The sequence below is a fragment of the Curcuma longa genome, chromosome 3 (genome assembly GCF_044706935.1).
Source record: "Curcuma longa cultivar G26 ecotype Majalengka, Jawa Barat chromosome 3, ITB_CL_G26_1.1, whole genome shotgun sequence".
NCBI classification, from domain to species: domain Eukaryota; kingdom Viridiplantae; phylum Streptophyta; class Magnoliopsida; order Zingiberales; family Zingiberaceae; genus Curcuma; species Curcuma longa.
The window spans coordinates 8,759,512-8,777,623 of record NC_133863.1 but is presented as its reverse complement, the minus strand read 5'-3'; the positions used below and the strand labels follow the sequence as shown (position 1 = coordinate 8,777,623).

Genomic DNA, 18,112 nt, shown 5'->3' with positions numbered 1-18,112 from the left:
AATTTGAATTCGGTTGCTAAAATTAGCGACCGAATACAAGTTCAGGAAAATTAGAGACCGATTTTTCAATTTGGTCGCTAATTAGCAATCGAACTTGTATTCGATCGCTAAAATTAGTGATCGATTTTCCTGAACTTATATTCGGTCGCTAATTAGCGATCGAATTGGAATTCGATCGCTAAATCGAATTACGATGAATTATTTTATGATTTTTTTTCCGACCGCTAATCAATCATTAATCGGATTTAGCAATTAATTAGTGACAGAAAATTCGATCGCTAATCAATATTATTTTGGCATAACCCTAGAAGAACACGACCTATTTAAACCGCATTCTCTCCCCTCATTTCCTCCCTCCCCATACCCTAGCGCCTCCCCATGGCTCCTCGTACACGTAGAGGACGCGCCGCCTCCTCCGCTGCGGCCGACCCAGCGACCCAGCCGCCTCCGCCGCTGCGGTCGTTGCCGAGGCCAGGCGGGCTGCGGCCGCTGCCGAGGCCAGGCGGGCTGCGGCCGCTTCGGCCGCGGACGATGCCAAGGCCGCTGCGGCTACTGCCCAGGCGAAGCGGGCTGCGGCCGCAGCCCGGGCGAGGAAGGCTGCGGACCATGCCGAGGCCACTGCGGAAGCTGCCCTGACCGCTGCATCAAACGCCGATTCCGCCATTGCCGCGCTCGAGGCCATTTTGGCGAAAGTAAGGGAAGACCACCCATCACTCTTCACCAGCACCACCGGTGAGGGGCCCCACGAAGATTGATTGCAGTGCTTTTCCTTTTAATTCAGTAAGATCTTTGTTTCTTGTTTGTGATGATGGAAAACAAGACACGTCCACTTTGATATTGATTGGTTTTCCTTTTAATTCAGTAAGATCTTTGTTTCTTGTTAGAGACGATCGAAATTTGAATTCGGTTGCTAAAATTAGCGACCGAATACAAGTTCAGGAAAATTAGAGACCGATTTTTCAATTTGGTCGCTAATTAGCAATCGAACTTGTATTCGATCGCTAAAATTAGTGATCGATTTTCCTGAACTTATATTCGGTCGCTAATTAGCGATCGAATTGGAATTCGATCGCTAAATCGAATTACGACGAATTATTTTATGATTTTTTTTCCGACCGCTAATCAATCATTAATCGGATTTAGCAATTAATTAGTGACAGAAAATTCGATCGCTAATCAATATTATTTTGACATAACCCTAGAAGAACACGACCTATTTAAACCGCATTCTCTCCCCTCATTTCCTCCCTCCCCATACCCTAGCGCCTCCCCATGGCTCCTCGTACACGTAGAGGACGCGCCGCCTCCTCCGCTGCGGCCGACCCAGCGACCCAGTCGCCTCCGCCGCTGCGGCCGTTGCCGAGGCCAGGCGGGCTGCGGCCGCTGCCGAGGCCAGGCGGGCTGCGGCCGCTTCGGCCGCGAACGATGCCAAGGCCGCTGCGGCTACTGCCCAGGCGAAGCGGGCTGCGGCTGCAGCCCGGGCGAGGAAGGCTGCGGACCATGCCGAGGCCACTGCGGAAGCTGCCCTGACCGCTGCATCAAACGCCGATTCCGCCATTGCCGCGCTCGAGGCCATTTTGGCGAAAGTAAGGGAAGACCACCCATCACTCTTCACCAGCACCACCGGTGAGGGGCCCCACGAAGATTGATTGCAGTGCTTTTCCTTTTAATTCAGTAAAATCTTTGTTTCTTGTTTGTGATGATGGAAAACAAGACACGTCCACTTTGATATTGATTGGTTTTCCTTTTAATTCAGTAAGATCTTTGTTTCTTGTTAGAGACGATCGAAATTTGAATTCGGTTGCTAAAATTAGCGACCGAATACAAGTTCAGGAAAATTAGAGACCGATTTTTCAATTTTGTCGCTAATTAGCAATCGAACTTGTATTCGATCGCTAAAATTAGTGATCGATTTTCCTGAACTTATATTCGGTCGCTAATTAGCGATCGAATTGGAATTCGATCGCTAAATCGAATTACGATGAATTATTTTATGATTTTTTTTCCGACCGCTAATCAATCATTAATCGGATTTAACAATTAATTAGTGACCGAAAATTCGATCGCTAATCAATATTATTTTTGTAGTGTAGTGATTCAATCGTCGTCATCAGAAAGGAAAAAAATATGAGCGTTCCCCTCATCGAATGCCGCCACTTCCGCTGTCCGGACCGCTGCAGCAACGGCCGATGCCGCCATTGCCGCGCTCAAGGCCATTTTGGCGAAAGTAAGGGAGGGTAACGTCCAGGAAGATTGATTGCAGTGCTTTTCCTTTTAATTCAGTAAGATCTTTGTTTCTTGTTTGTGATGATGGAAAACAAGACACGTCCACTTTGACATTGATTGTTTTTCCTTTTAATTCAGTAAGATCTTTGTTTCTTGTTTGTGATGATGGAAAACAAGACACGTCCACTTTGACATTGATTTCTTTTCCTTTTAATTCAGTAAGATCTTTGTTTCTTGTTAGAGACGATCGAAATTTGAATTCGGTTGCTAAAATTAGCGACCGAATACAAGTGATCGAACTTGTATTCGATCACTAAAATTAGTGATCGATTTTCCTGAACTTATATTCGGTAGCTAATTAGCGATCGAATTGGAATTCGATCGCTAAATCGATTTACGATGAATTATTTTATGATTTTTTTTCCGACCGCTAATCAATCATTAATCAGATTTAGCAATTAATTAGTGACTGAAAATTCGAGCGCTAATCAATATTATTTTTGTAGTGTAGTGATTCAATCGTCGTCATCAGAAAGGAAAAAAATATGAGTTCCCCTCATCGAATGCCGCCACTTCCGCTGTCCGGACCGCTGCAGCAACGACCGATGCCGCCACTGCCGCACTCAAGGCCATTTTGGCGAAAGTAAGGGAGGGTAACGTCCAGGAAGATTGATTGCAGTGCTTTTCCTTTTAATTCAGTAAGATCTTTGTTTCTTGTTTGTGATGATGGAAAACAAGACACGTCCACTTTGACATTGATTGCTTTTCCTTTTAATTCAGTAAGATCTTTGTTTCTTGTTAGAGACGATCGAAATTTGAATTTGGCTGCTAAAATTAGCGACCGAATACAAGTTCAGGAAAATTAGAGACCGATTTTTCAATTTGGTCGCTAATTAGCAATCGAACTTGTATTCGATCGCTAAAATTAGTGATCGATTTTCCTGAACTTATATTCGGTCGCTAATTAGCGATCGAATTGGAATTCGATCGCTAAATCGAATTACGATGAATTATTTTATGATTTTTTTTCCGACCGCTAATCAATCATTAATCGGATTTAGGAATTAATTAGTGATCGAAAATTCGATCGCTAATCAATATTATTTTTGTAGTGTAGTGATTCAATCGTCGTCATCAGAAAGGAAAAAAATATGAGTGACCGAAAATTTGATCGCTAATCAATATTATTTTTGTAGTGTAGTGATTCAATCGTCGTCATCAGAAAGGAAAAAAATATGAGTTCCCCTCATCGAGTTGCGCTCAAATGCCACATGTGCTGGGCTCACAGGTGCAGTGGAGAGAGGTTTAACGGATCGGAACTGAAGAAGCTGGGTATCGAACAGCAATTGTGGGAAGCATCCCGAAAAGAAATTGAGTAAAGCTTTAAAACAAAGATAAGAGCGTCTGTTAAGTTCCTTGGCAAATCACGGTGGAACATTTTTTTAAAAATAAAATAAAATTGTGCATTTTCTTTCCTATGATTTTATACTTGTAAGCAATGAAAACAAGTTTAGACATGTCATTCAAGATTTCTCACAGATATCATGTTTTTTCTTTTTGCCATTTTATATCAGAACTTTTTGATCGTATTTTTTATTTTTTTTATGTTAGTGTTAATGTTTTTGCCTTGGATTAAAATTTTGTTCTGAGACGCTGGAAATGAACTTTCTATTTGGTGTCTGATTCGTGCATTTTGATACTTCACCAGGTTGAGTTTTCTTAGATGGAAAAATAAGAACAAAAATAACCCAAAAAATGTACATTGGCTATTCATGTTATTTCTTTAAACTTAGCTTAAGTGTTCAAATGATGATACCAAGTTCGAGATAGACAAAAAAAGTTCAAGGTAAATAAGGATGTTGTTTGGTGCTCAATGGACTTGTTTTGGCTTCGCTATTTTTAAGATTTTAAATCGGAATGAATTTTAAATCTCGGCTTGATGATTAAGAGCTATTTAGAATGAGGAGTTTGAAAAGATTCTAACTGATACGATCAAGTTGGAGAGCATGTAAAAAATGTAGCTTGCTTACACAAATGAGTTAATTTGATCTTGTACCACACCATCAAACGATCAGGTGCATAGCTTTGATGACTTTGTCCCAATGAAGAGGCTCCAAATTGGATGTAGACTTTTTAGTTTCCTCAACTTGTTCTTATATACACATAAAAACAAGAAGATTTTTCACTAGCATGCGATCTCCCAAAGCACTAAAAAATCTACAATTCTAACGAATCAATAAATCAATCAAACAAATTAACGATCTAATCAATAACAAGAGCTACAGAGATCATAGCAGAAAAAACACATATCATTGCAAGGCATCAAACTGTTGTCAATCATCAATTCCAAACATAGGTTACGCACTTCTACATGATTGGAAGGAAAAAAAAAACACTTGAGAGACTCATCGAGACGTAACATGATCGCGTTCAAACCTACGAGGGTTTCCGGAAGAAATCATCGATGCGGCGGGTGCCTGACGGCAGGGGCTTCCCCTCGGCGGATCTGTTCTTGGCGCCCGACGCGGGTTTGGGAGGCGGCGGAGTCGGCTTGGGTAGGCAATCGAGGAGGAAATCGGCGGTGGGTCGGTGGGCGCGAACCGCCTCGCGGATGTGGTCGGGCTTTATGGTGCGGCGCTTCTTCTGAAGAGCTGCGGATCGGGCGCCGAGGACGAGGGAGTCGAGGAAGAGCTCGGCGGAGAGGGAGATGAGGAAGAGGGCCTCGGAGTTCAGCTTGCGGATCTCTTTATCAAGCTTCACGATCTTCTTCACCCGGCCCGTCGGGAACGACGGGACCAGCGTTTCCCCGCCCCCTTCTTCTTCTTGCTCTCCTTGATCTCGTTGCTCGTGATGCGCAGATTCTTCCATTCTGGGATCTCAATGCGGAGGACGAAGCATCAATTGGGGAAATGTTTCCCGCCAAAAGAAATGCAACGACGAACCAGTGAGGTGCCCTAAGGGCCCAGATTTTATAACCATTTGGGCCATAGGTAAACTAATCGCAAACTTCAACAACAGGTCAGAAATTTTCTAACTTTCTATACTTTGTTATCAGAAAGCTCTGCTTTCACAAATTTGTCATCCTATATGGTGCCATTTGCTGTCAAATTGCAAAAAAGTCATGTCAATATACATACACCACGAGATTTAGATCATTTCAAGAATCGAGAGCGTTTAAATGGAAGGATCAATCACATTCAAATCTGTAAGAAATCAATGAGAACAATCCTCAATTTGTTGGAAAACATAGGGATATTACTAAACCATGCTGCGTTCAGGTTGTTACAGACATTGCTACAAACACCACACAACTACGTTACGAATTATTTGTTGAAGCATCGAGCTTCACAAGCCAGAACAAAAGAAAGACATCCAAAACAAACATGGAAAATAGTAGCAGACAGATAATAGCCGACCAAGTAGCAGATAGACAATCGCAGCAGGAGTGGTATATGATCAATCACCTGATCGCTGCTCAGGCGACCTTGACCTCGACGACTTTGGGCTTCTTGGGCTCCGGCGGCGGCACCTTCTTGACGGTGACGGAGAGGACGCCGTCCTGGCACACGGCGGAGACAGCGTTGACGTCCGCGTTGTCGGGGAGAGCGAACTTGCGCATGAACTTGCCAACGCGGCGCTCCATCCGCAGGTACTTGGCGTTGCCCTCTTCTTCCTGGCGCTTGCGCTCGCCGCTGACGACGAGCACGCGGTCATCCTCGACCTGGACCTTGACGTCGGACGGCTTGAGACCCGGCATGTCGACGACGAAGACATAAGCGTCGGGGAATTCCTTGACGTCGGCGGGCGTGGAGGCCATGGCCTTGGCGTCGCGGACGTAGGTGCGGGTGGGCGCGCCCATCGCCTTCTCCACCTCTTCGGGGACGTCGATCAGGTGTTGCAGAGAGGAAAGCAGAGGGCCATCGAAACCAAGCATTCTCACATCCATGGCCGCAGCTAACCGGATCGTATGTAGTCTTCTCGTTCGCCTTCTTCCCTTTGGTTTCTCTTGATGGGGATGGAAATGGGGATGGAGAGACTAGGGTTTTATAACAGGGAAAGGGAGAAGAAATCGCTCCTCTGGAACGCTCGAGAAGGAGATGGAAGCTTCTTCGACTCGGTCCGGAAGTCTCTGGACTCTGGTTGTGGGCCTTTCATCCATCGAAAATAAAGGAAAGCTTTTGATAAATTTTGAACAATATATTTCCTAGAACATAATTTATAAAATTCTATATTTTTAAAATAAAGGATAAAGTATAATCTGTGAAAATAGTTAATTAAATATCACTAGCGAAACGAAACTTGAGAACTTTAGAGAGAAAATCACACGTGTCGAAAAATTTAAGGGGTGAAATAAAAATTAAATATTGCAGAGTAATTTAATTCGTTCGATCGGCTTCCTGTGCTTCCCCTTCGGCTGCGGTTGCTAGGGTTTCGTCGTCGTGATCGTGATGGAGGACGCGAAGCCGAGGAAAGAGTCTCGGCGGAGCAAGGAGGAGAGGAGCGGCGACCGGCACCGCGAAAGGGACAGGGACACGGACAAATACCGGGACCGGGAGGATCGCGAGAGCCGGCGTTCCGATCTGGAGCGCGGCGTCGATGACAAGGAACACAGGCATCGTGACAAGCACCGAGAATCTCGTCATCTCAGGGAGAGGGAGAAGGAGCGTGCCAAGGAGAGAGCCAAAGATCGGGAAGAGAGGGATAGGGATAAAGAAGAAAGAGAAAAGGAGAAGGAGGAGAGAACGAGGGAGAAGGAAGAGAGGGATAGGGAGAGGGAAAAAGAGAAGGCCAGGGAGCGGGAGGATCGAGAAAAGGAGAGGGAGAGAAAGAGGGAGGAGAGGGAGAAGGAAAGAGAAAGAGAGAAGGAGAGAGCCAGGGAGAAGCGGAGGGCTCTGGACAGTGACGATGAAGAGTATGAGCGGAAGCGGCGGCGGAGGGAGGGTTCTCGTGACCGGGAACGAGAGAGGAGTAGCCACAGACACGGGGAGGGCAGCGAGGATAATAGGCGGAGCCGGCCCACTGACAAAGAGTCTGATTTTAGGGAAACAAAGACCCGTGAGGAGGTACTCGAAGAGGAGCAGCGGAAATTGGATGAAGAAATGGACAAGCGGCGGCGGAGAGTCCAAGAGTGGCAGGAGATGCGGAGGAAGAAGGAAGAGGAAGAGAGGGAGAAGATGGGTTCTGAGGATGGCAAAGAGGATGAAGCCAAGTTGGGAAAGAATTGGACTTTGGAAGGAGAGTCTGATGACGAGGACGCTCCTCCAAAGTCTGATAAGGATATATCTGTCGATGGAGATGGTCTCATGCTGAAAGATGGGAGTGATAATGATGCTATGGACGTGGATGTTGCGAATGGACATATTGGTACTAAGGATTCTGAAGGAGGAAATGATGATGACGAAGATGAAATTGATCCACTTGATGCTTTCATGAACTCTATGGTGCTTCCAGAAGTCGAGAAGCTGCAGAGTGCTGAGATAGAAGACAAGCCCCATGAAAAGAAAGGTATTACGACAAAAGCTTCTAAGGAAGCACTTAGTAATGGTGATCGGTTAAGAAAAGGTGAGAAGAATGCAATGGGTAGGATAATTCCTGGTGAGGATTCTGATTCTGACTATGAGGATCCTGAGAATGAGGAGGTTGCTCTTGAAGATGAAGACGATGAAGAGTTCATGAAAAGAGTGAAGAAGACAAAGGCAGAAAAGCTTTCTATTGTTGATCACTCAAAGATACAATATCCACCTTTCAGGAAAAATTTGTACATAGAATTGAAGGAGATCTCTAGGATGTCAGCTGATGAAGTTTCAGCCTATCGGAAGCAACTTGAATTGAAGATACATGGGAAGGACGTGCCCAAGCCTATAAAAACATGGAGTCAAGCTGGACTGGGTACTAAAATTCTTGATACAATCAAGAAACTAAGTTTTGAAAAGCCTATGCCTATTCAAGCCCAAGCTCTCCCCATCATTATGAGTGGACGAGACTGCATAGGAATTGCAAAAACTGGTTCAGGTAAGACACTAGCTTTTGTTTTGCCAATGCTCAGGCATATCAAAGACCAACCTGAGGTGGTGTCTGGTGAGGGCCCTGTTGGACTTGTCATGGCTCCTACCAGGGAGCTTGTTCAACAGATTCATAGTGATATCAAGAAATTTGCAAAGCCATTAAACATCAACTGTGTGCCAGTCTATGGAGGTTCAGGGGTTGCTCAGCAGATCAGTGAGCTCAAGAGAGGGACTGAGATTGTTGTCTGCACTCCTGGTCGAATGATAGATATACTTTGCACAAGTGGTGGGAAAATTACTAACTTACGTAGGGTGACCTTTTTGGTCATGGATGAAGCCGATAGAATGTTTGACATGGGCTTTGAGCCTCAAATCACCAGGATAATCCAAAATACAAGGCCGGATCGCCAAACAGTTCTTTTTTCAGCTACATTTCCTCGCCAAGTGGAAATATTAGCTCGCAAGGTGTTGAACAAGCCTGTTGAGATCCAAGTTGGTGGAAGAAGTGTGGTTAACAAAGATATAAGTCAGTTAGTTGAGGTCAGACCAGAAAGTGACAGATTTTTACGATTGCTAGAACTCCTTGGCGAATGGTATGAGAAGGGGAAGATTCTTGTTTTTGTTCATTCTCAAGATAAATGTGATGCTCTCTTTAGGGATTTACTTAAGCATAGTTATCCTTGTCTATCCCTTCATGGTGCTAAAGACCAGACTGACCGTGAATCTACAATATCTGATTTTAAAAATAACGTCTGCAACTTGTTGATTGCTACAAGTGTTGCAGCTAGAGGTTTGGATGTGAAAGAGCTTGAGCTAGTTGTGAACTTTGACGTCCCAAATCACTATGAAGACTATGTTCACCGTGTTGGCCGAACTGGACGAGCTGGGCGAAAAGGATGCGCCATTACATTCATTTCACAGGAAGATGAACGCTATGCTCCAGATTTAGTGAAAGCCTTGGAACTTTCTGAACAAGCTGTTCCAGCAGATCTGAAGGCATTAGCTGATGCCTTCATGGCAAAAGTGTACCAGGGAACAGAGCAAGCTCATGGAACTGGTTATGGAGGAAGTGGTTTTAAATTTAATGAAGAGGAGGATGAAGCAAGGAAAGCTGCTAAGAAAGCTCAAGCAAGAGAATATGGGTTTGAGGAAGATAAATCTGATTCAGACTCTGAGGATGAAGGGATCAGAAAGGCCGGTGGTGATCTGTCACAAGCTGTAGTTTCTGCTCATGTTGCAGCGTTAGCTGCAGTTTCGAAGGCAGCAAATACTTCAATGCCTACCCAGGTTGCCACCCCTTTGCCATTTACTGCTGCCCTACCTTCTGCAAATCTTTCCAATGTAGCTGCTCTGTCTGCTGTTCCCCCTGTCGCTGCTTTGCCTGGTGAGGCTGCTGCTAGAGCGACTGCAATAGCTGCTGCTTTAAATTTGAAGCACAATTTGGCAAAGATACAAGCTGAAGCTATGCCTGAGCACTATGAAGCTGAGTTGGAGATTAATGATTTCCCACAGAATGCTCGGTGGAAGATAACACACAAAGAGACATTATGGCCAATTTCCGAATGGACAGGAGCTGCAATTACTACTAGGGGTCAATACTTCCCACCAGGAAAGATTCCTGGTCCTGGAGAACGCAAACTCTACTTGTTTATTGAAGGTCCCACTGAGTCTTCAGTTAAGAAAGCTAAAGCTGAGGTGAAAAGAGTCCTTGAAGATTACACTGCTCAAGCTTTGAATCTTTCTGGTGCTTCCCAGCCGGGCAAGTATTCTGTTATTTGACAACCATGTTCATTATTATCCATCTGGAAGGAAGTTTGGTGGGCCGATTGTGCTTAGGATTCTGCTTCCTCTTATGAATTTTGCTAGCATTTCATTTAGACATGTATGGTATATTTTTTCAGTTGTTATCTTGAACATGTCTGATTTTCTCTTGATATACCATCTTCCTTTTTGGGACTTGGTTTTGCATACTGTTATTTTGCTCAAGCTACTATACATAACATGTAATGAATCTCTCATCAATCCATTTCTTGCTTATGTGAAACCTTGTTAGCTGCCTATTGTGCTAAGGATCAATTGTTGCCGGTACTTTACCTCGATATCAGTTTTGTTATGTTGGCAATCACCTTTAAAGGCTGTCTCCATATTTTGTAAAAACTTGATGCATTTAATTTTGGCAGCTTTTCCTTGTTACTTCGTTGATGCCCTTCAACCTAGTTGCTGTAATGTTTTAGATGGAATTTTCTTTTTTTGAAGGTTGAAGCCAAAAGATTTAGGTCTTATAAATCATCTCAATTAGCCACACGCTTGTCTTGGGAACTGATTTCACATGACTGGATAACCAAATAAGTAAAAGAAATAAATAAGAATATATCTCAGAGTAGGTGCGTGGTTTGTTAATTTGTGACTAGTTGACATTAAAATCTATAGCTGGTTGGGTTTTATAATGCAGGTTATTTTTGGCATAGCTGATACATTGTATTTCCACATTGACTGCTTTGTTGCTGAGGAAGTGAATGTTATTCTTTTATGTTCTTTGTCATTCTCCTTGTGTTTGAGCTTCATGAGCAGAGTTTTCTCTTGATAAGTTCAATGCTTGCAAATATATCAGGAAGGAAGAATCTGGTGCTAAACTCAACTACACTTAAATAACTGATTGTTATTATTTCTCTATCTTGATGCGTGCTTTTATCAAATAGCTTGCTCTTGATTGATTTGGATGCCTCTTCCCCTTTTGATTATATTTTGTTTTCCTTTATTTGCATGAGGGTGTCCTGTGCTTTCTGCTTGCACATTTTCATGGCTGATCCTGCGTTTGCACTCAGCAAGTGATGGCTGACATTGACATCCAACTTGGTGGGACCCAATTCTTCATCTACCTTCTCTCATTGTGTTTTTCTTTTCTGTTATATCATAATGCTTTCTAACTTAAACTTGTTTTTGTAGGTTTCTATGGGAATTGTAAGAATTTTATGATTCTCCAAGCACTCTCAGTTGTTAGCTTGTTGCCCTCTTGCTTATGATATTGGAATTTAATATCTGTTGGTTTAATCTGTGATGTTTATCTGTTGGTTTGATGTTTAAAGGTTACAAATGTAACACTCATCAAACTGAATTTTGGATTGTGGTATGATATTTTGCACGTTTTACGACACACATCTGGTAATTCTGATTCTCCAAAATTCTTCCAAGCATGAGCATTGAGCAATGCACTCTCGTATTTGGTTTTGATCGGTTTGTTGTGACAACTGTTGCTTGCATTTTCACTGGCATTCATTTCCAGTCCTAGAAATGATGCCAGCCATCTAGAGCTTATTTGGCTGTTTATCAATTTCAAGATCTCTATATTTTTGTTTTCTTGACATCTTGAAATGTATGCTGGTGACTGGTCGTCCAGCCTGTTTGTTCATTTGTTGTTATGATGTATCTGATGGTAAACCCATTTAGAGTTAGTCAATTTGATTTATTCTTTTATTAAGATTAAGATGTTGCTAGGAGAGTATTATGACATCCTATATCTTCACGGTATTGCTGCTAGCAAAATTTGTAATTTTCTTTTGTTGCTTAAGGAATCCAAACTTTTAAATTCTTTCACCCAAATGTTGGGCTGATCAGGATAATGGAAGATAAAATTTGTGATGATCTTGAAAGGCAAAACTAGTTTATTCAAGATGTTGCAAGTTTCATGAATAGCAGACTCGTTTTGGTTTAATTTGGATGTCAAGTTATCTCCTAGTTAATCACTAGCTGAAATGGGCATGTAACTTGTACAAAGATATGTCCTGATTATTTTGGATTTGACACTGATTCTATTCTTTTATCGTACTTATATATCAATAATATTGTTCATATTTAATTGTAATGAGTATTTTCGTGTCTATTTTCATTGCTTCCCTGTCTAACTGACCTACTCAGATTATCTAAAAGATGTTTGTTATTTCATGTGTGTATTGTCTTCATTTATTGTTTCTAGCTGTTTGAATAAAGATAGAAATATTATATTTAATTTTTTTATAGCCTGGAAGGAACTTGATCTTCCATCAAAAATATAGATTGGTAAAGTAAATATTTTATTTAAATCTTACATAATTTTTTTATTATTTATTCAAGTAAACATTTTAGAGAAAAATAATTATTTTTTTGCACCAAAATATACTAATTTTAGCACGCAATTGAAGCAAATTTTGGAATTTAAATTTATGTTGTTTATTACAAATCTCACCAAATTCAAATTGAGTTTAAGCTTTAGTATATTTAATTAGTGATTGTTGTAAATAAATACACTATGTACGTTATATTTATATGAATAAATTTTTATAAAAAGGATAAATAAAATTTAGATAAATTAACTAATAAATTTATTTAGTATTTATGAGATTAGTATATAAAGGATAACGAGATGAGTTGGTAGATACTTGAAGAAGCTTATATATTATATATATTCTTAATAATTAAATTAATATAAATGAATTTTAAGAATAAATGCACAATTTTTGTGTAATCCAAAATCAATCTGGATGATGATGTACTCAAGAAGATTATGGACCCAACTGAATATTTACTCTTCGACTCAGTCAAAATAATCACGGTTAACTCCGGAAGGCCCCCTCGAATGTTCCATTTCCAATTTCTCACCTCGACACAAAAGCCCTATTTTGCTCTGCACCATCTCCACCTTCCGTAGAGTTCAGGCGAAGCGACGACGAGGTCTTTGAGTTTTCTTAGAGCAACGCAATCGGGATGAGCCGCTACGACGGCCGCGCCTCCGACCCTGGCTCCTACCGCAGTGATGCCGGACTGGGAAGCGGTTCTCAGAGCTACAGCAGGGGATTCGACAAGAACTTCTATATGGAGTCGCACTCCGTGGCCGCCATGAACGAGGAGGAGGTGGAAGCGTATCGCAGGTGGAGGGAGATAACAGTGGAGGGTCGCGACGTCCCCAAGCCGGTCAGAGTGTTTCGGGACGTTGGATTTCCAGGTTCTTGTTCTATCCTACTAAATTAGTTGTTTTGCTTTTACCTCTGTTTCCAGTGTCTCTATCTACTGCTTTTCGAGGACGACTAGCTATTGGTGAAATGATACTACTTGTTGCTCATTTACGCTTGCATCCAAAGGTGACCTTTTTTTTTTGCCTCCCTCTGGTCTGTGGACCAATTCGGATTTTAAACTTACTTGATTGTTTCTTCTTTATTCTTTTATAGGATTTTGATTTCAGTTCCATACTGATTCTTGGAGTAGAAATTAATTTCACTCATCACCTCCTGGAGTTTGCTTGCCTATTATTCAATTCTGCGGATTGTGTAATCAATCTCTTACTAGACGTGTTCTTGTTGGTAGATATAGTTTGGTGTTTTATGAATTCATAACTCCATTGTAGAATTTGTCTGGTATATCTTCGTTATCTACAAAAGTTCTTGGCATCTGTGTACATTGGGTTACTTTATCCGTTGTCAATGATTTTCCAGAATATGTAATGCAAGAAATAGAGAGAGCTGGATTTGTGGAACCTACTCCTATTCAAGCACAAGGGTGGCCGATGGCTTTAAAGGGCCGCGACCTCATTGGTATTGCTGAAACAGGCTCTGGGAAGACACTTGCTTATCTGTTACCTGCAATTGTCCATGTAAATGCGCAACCAGTCTTAGGTATAGAGATTGAGCTATTTGTCTATTATTTGTTAACTACACTTCTTATTAGTTATTGCTTGTAACTCTTTCCTATCATTTTTAGAAACTGGTGATGGACCAATTGTTTTAGTCTTGGCTCCAACCCGTGAACTTGCTGTTCAGATCCAACATGAAGCAACAAAGTTTGGAGCTTCCTCAAAGATAGAGAACACTTGTATCTATGGTGGGGTTCCGAAGGGACCTCAAGTTCGAGACCTTCAAAAAGGTGCACATACATGACTTCACATTCTCTCTTGTTTTTATAGAAGATAAACTTACCTATACTTAATTGCAATTCACTAGTTCCTTTTCCCTTTAGTAGTTGGGAATATATTGGAATGCTATAGTTTTGTCTTTGGACTATGAGGCACGTTAGTCTATATCCATTTGTATCTATTCAGGGAACATCAGTAAATTTTAATTCTCTTAGATAAAAATGCTAATGTTTATGATTTCAAGATTTTTAAAAAATGGCCAATCACTAAGTCTATTCTATGGTTTTAGAGTATTGTACTAATTCAATTTGTTCTTTCATTTCCAACAAAAATCTCCTATCCTATTAACATTCATAAACGGTGTCATCATCATAACCAAGTTGTGTTTACCACAACTTGTTGGGGTTGTGCAAATTAGAAATCAATTTATCCTTTGAATTTTCAATTGTAGTTGAGTCTGGTAATTGTCCTATTATAGGTGTAAAAAAGTTGGCATTTTTTTAGTTTGATTGGAATTTCTTTTAATTTGGTCAGAGTATTTTGTATATGAGTTTTTTGGCAGTTGTAAACAAGTTGTTGGGTCATATTAGTCTAGTAGTAATTCTTACCCATTTATGTCATTTTATTTTCAATTTTAGTTGGGTTCGAAAAGGACCCCAACTCTCCCCTTTGTAATAAATCATGTATTCAATAATATTTTCTTTGATAAGTTTACTGTTCTTGAAGCTTGGGGCTCCAATACTTGTAAACTATAGCCACAGTTAAATTATGTGTTTTCACTTTAGTAGCTTCAACACTAGAATGTTACTATCATACATATCCTTTACCAAATCAGTATGATTACTAGATACTCCAGTACTCCAATATCTATCTCTATATAAATGTACCATCCTCCTACTAGGCATCCCAGTTAAAAATAAGTAAAGACTAGCTAGAATACCATGCCATCATAGCTTAAATTGTATAAAACAATAATAAAATAAAACCAAACCTTGCTGCCACATATAATAAGAAAAAAAGAGAAGTAATTCAAGAGAAAATTTAATTGGAATATGTTATGAATGTTAAGAGGATATAATAAATTCACTGTAATTGAAAGGGTATGAGTATGATTAATTCATGACAGTTTATTGCATTAACTCTAATGTTGATTTTGTAGTTAGTGCCTTTTAAAAATGTTTTAACCTGCATTAATATGCTAATTTCCCTTGCAATTGCATATCTGGATAATGCTTTCTTCACTCAGGTGTTGAGATTGTTATTGCTACACCTGGACGTCTTATTGATATGCTGGAGTCACATCATACAAATTTAAGAAGAGTAACTTATCTTGTTCTGGACGAGGCTGATCTAATGCTGGACATGGGCTTTGATCAACAGATTAGGAAAATTGTTTCCCAGGTACTTTTAAAAAAAAAAAAGATTGAGAGTTATATGGAGTTACTTCATTTTGTGTCAAACATTACAGATTAATGTAGTTTTTTCCTCAATGGCTTGTAATGGCAACTTATCATCAGTTCTGTCTCAATATTTAATTTTTGAGTCATGCTTTAGTATGTAAAATGTAATGTGGCCAAATCTTGGAATAAATTTGTTATAGTGTTGTAGGTATCACTATCTAGAATGAGTTGGAACGTTTTCTTAGTATTGAAGCTCATGGTCATGGGAGACCTTTTATATAACTATGCTATCTAAAGTTGGCTTGCTTTTCATCCTGTCTTTTCCTCTTGGTAGTGAACCTACAGATAGGTAACCATGTTGATTCTGGTTTTTTAAATTGGAGTAATCATGCGGTATTCTTATTTACAACATTCTAGATTTGTTTTGCTTTATATCTTGATGACTAACACCAAGAAATTAGCCGCAAGTGTAGCTTTGATCAAGATGTAGTGCCACTACTTTATTCATCATAAATCTCTTTATTGTGTTGAACTAACTGCAATCTCTAGATTCTCTACATTTTGGTTGGGTAAGCCTGAATGTCTTCTGTAAAATCACAAGTTGCCACAAGTTCTTGACATGCTTAAACTAAAATATGACCAACACATTGATCATTCTAATATTGGACTTCTTAGTAAATCAAGTCATTTATAGTTTAGATTTTTTTCTCTCGAAGACTGAATTTGATTATATGTTTTTTATTCTTATTGTCACTTCCTTTTTCTTTATGGTAGATTCGTCCGGATCGTCAAACTCTTTACTGGAGTGCTACTTGGCCCAAGGAGGTTGAGCAACTTGCAATGCAGTTTCTCTACAACCCATACAAGGCAATGTATTGTTCTTTGTTGCTGAAGAACGAAGCCAACAGTTGAGTTCACTGTGCTATATTTTTTTTGTTACATCTCATCGAATCGGTTACCTTTTGCTTTAGGTGATTATTGGTTCTATTGACTTGAAAGCCAATCATGCAATACACCAACGGGTGGAGATTGTCTCAGAGAACCAGAAATATAACAAGTATGATGTCATTTATATCAATTGCTTTACTGTCATGGTGGTGATGACATGTAGATAAAAATTCTTTTCCTTGCCAGATTGGTTAATCTGTTGGAAGACATAATGGATGGCAGCCGAATTTTGATATTTATGGACACCAAGAAGGGCTGTGATCAGATCACAAGACAGCTACGTACTGATGGTTGGCCTGCTCTATCTATCCATGGGGATAAAAGTCAAGCTGAAAGAGATTGGGTTCTCTCAGAATTTAAATCAGGGAAGAGTCCCATAATGACTGCTACTGATGTCGCTGCTCGCGGTTTGGGTATGCCTCTCCATAATTGAGGTGGTATTCTGTCAGCAAAAGGAGCATTAACATTTTCTTTTGCATCTCATTACAGATGTGAAGGATGTGAAATATGTGATCAACTATGACTTTCCTGGATCTTTGGAGGATTATGTGCACCGAATTGGCAGAACGGGAAGAGCTGGCGCTAAAGGCACAGCATATACATTCTTCACTGCAGCTAATGCAAGATTTGCCAAAGATCTCATCAAGATATTAGAAGAAGCTGGACAGAAAGTTAGTCCCGAACTAGCCAAATTAGGTCGTGGGGCTCCCCCTCCGCCAGGTATGTTCTACACTCTGCCCCTGCTCATGCAAATCTTTCTGAATGCTGGTTTACTATTTGAATTTTGAGTTGATTGATTTTCATCGTTAAATTTCTTCAACGCACATAAAAGTCATATATTCTAGTTGGGATCTTTGCTTCTTTAATTTCTCATTCACATTACTTGTGAACCCCAACCTTAAACAAATCAGTTTGACATGAGTTAATTGTTGTTCTGCTGTAAATTTTAGTGGGATAACCATCTTGAATTGTCCACAGTTCCACCAAATGCCTTAGTTTTTTTCCCCTCCTTTTTGTTGCCTTTTTTCATTCACTGCACTTGTTTTGGCATCAAGGATCAATCAAAATTATGGGCTGGTTATCTGGTTTGTGCAGGTCATGGTGGATTCCGAGATCGTTACGGAAGCAACCGATCATGGAGCTGACATTTGAAGGAAAAAAGAGGAAATTGGCCATTCAAATGCCAAGTAAGCGAGTTGGTATTCGTCACCTGCAATTTCTAGTTGGGATAACAATATTGTGAGAAGTAATTGTGATTTTCTAATGTAGTAGTAGCTGCTCTTTTACATTGTCTACCACCTTCCTTGCTGCGTAAAAGTTAAATGGATGTTTTTGTATTCGTACAAATACATCCCATGGAGAAGATTATTTGATGGACAAACAAGTTTGATAAGCATCATTCGATGGTATTAACAGTTCTTGATGGACAAACTTTGTTGTTTATTTTATTATTATATAAACTTATATTTTAAACGTATGATTTTGTTCTGTATACAATAGAATTGTTAGGCCTAAAACGAAATCTCTAGGTATGGAAATAATCCAAGTAACTGAAAGGGTAAGGTAATGGAGTTTAACCAAAGTGATCATGCTTGCGGGTATGAAAAAAAAAAGGTTCCAGTTATCAGTGCTTTTATTTAATTGAATAATTT

The 18,112-nt window shown here is 40.4% G+C and overlaps 4 protein-coding genes across 4 annotated transcripts; 2 read left to right on the top strand and 2 right to left on the bottom strand.

The window, feature by feature from the left end:
• Nucleotides 1-4,538: 4,538 nt before the first annotated feature.
• Nucleotides 4,539-5,367, bottom strand: LOC141825286 (uncharacterized). Its single transcript, XM_074712673.1, has one exon. It carries the CDS (start codon nt 5,092-5,094, stop codon nt 4,663-4,665), a length of 432 nt encoding a protein of 143 aa, XP_074568774.1. The 5' UTR covers nt 5,095-5,367; the 3' UTR covers nt 4,539-4,662.
• A 92-nt stretch (nt 5,368-5,459) lies between these two features.
• On the bottom strand, nt 5,460-6,297 carry LOC141825285 (17.0 kDa class II heat shock protein-like). Its single transcript, XM_074712672.1, has one exon. It carries the CDS (start codon nt 6,170-6,172, stop codon nt 5,702-5,704), a length of 471 nt encoding a protein of 156 aa, XP_074568773.1. The 5' UTR covers nt 6,173-6,297; the 3' UTR covers nt 5,460-5,701.
• A 338-nt stretch (nt 6,298-6,635) lies between these two features.
• On the top strand, nt 6,636-10,283 carry LOC141824252 (DEAD-box ATP-dependent RNA helicase 45). Its single transcript, XM_074711506.1, has one exon. The coding sequence runs from the start codon at nt 6,675-6,677 to the stop codon at nt 10,008-10,010; it is 3,336 nt and encodes a 1,111-aa protein (XP_074567607.1). The 5' UTR covers nt 6,636-6,674; the 3' UTR covers nt 10,011-10,283.
• A 2,589-nt stretch (nt 10,284-12,872) lies between these two features.
• LOC141824988 (DEAD-box ATP-dependent RNA helicase 20) lies at nt 12,873-17,937 on the top strand. Its single transcript, XM_074712344.1, has 9 exons — nt 12,873-13,209; nt 13,697-13,876; nt 13,962-14,123; nt 15,359-15,513; nt 16,287-16,379; nt 16,484-16,569; nt 16,647-16,873; nt 16,950-17,180; nt 17,556-17,937. The coding sequence occupies exons 1-9, from the start codon at nt 12,972-12,974 to the stop codon at nt 17,603-17,605; spliced, it is 1,422 nt and encodes a 473-aa protein (XP_074568445.1). The 5' UTR covers nt 12,873-12,971; the 3' UTR covers nt 17,606-17,937.
• The last annotated feature ends 175 nt before the right edge of the window (nt 17,938-18,112 follow it).

What these genes read in the sequence shown, in the direction of transcription:
- LOC141825285 (XM_074712672.1), bottom strand. Translation starts at nt 6,172, where the DNA reads ATGGATGTGAGAATGCTTGGTTTCGATGGCCCTCTGCTTTCCTCTCTG.
- LOC141824252 (XM_074711506.1), top strand. Translation starts at nt 6,675, where the DNA reads ATGGAGGACGCGAAGCCGAGGAAAGAGTCTCGGCGGAGCAAGGAGGAG.
- LOC141825286 (XM_074712673.1), bottom strand. Translation starts at nt 5,094, where the DNA reads ATGGAAGAATCTGCGCATCACGAGCAACGAGATCAAGGAGAGCAAGAA.
- LOC141824988 (XM_074712344.1), top strand. Translation starts at nt 12,972, where the DNA reads ATGAGCCGCTACGACGGCCGCGCCTCCGACCCTGGCTCCTACCGCAGT. An exon ending in AGTTCGAGACCTTCAAAAAG is followed by an intron (nt 14,124 to 15,358) that starts GTGCACATACAT and finishes TTCTTCACTCAG; the next exon opens with GTGTTGAGATTGTTATTGCT. An exon ending in GAGAACCAGAAATATAACAA is followed by an intron (nt 16,570 to 16,646) that starts GTATGATGTCAT and finishes TTTCCTTGCCAG; the next exon opens with ATTGGTTAATCTGTTGGAAG.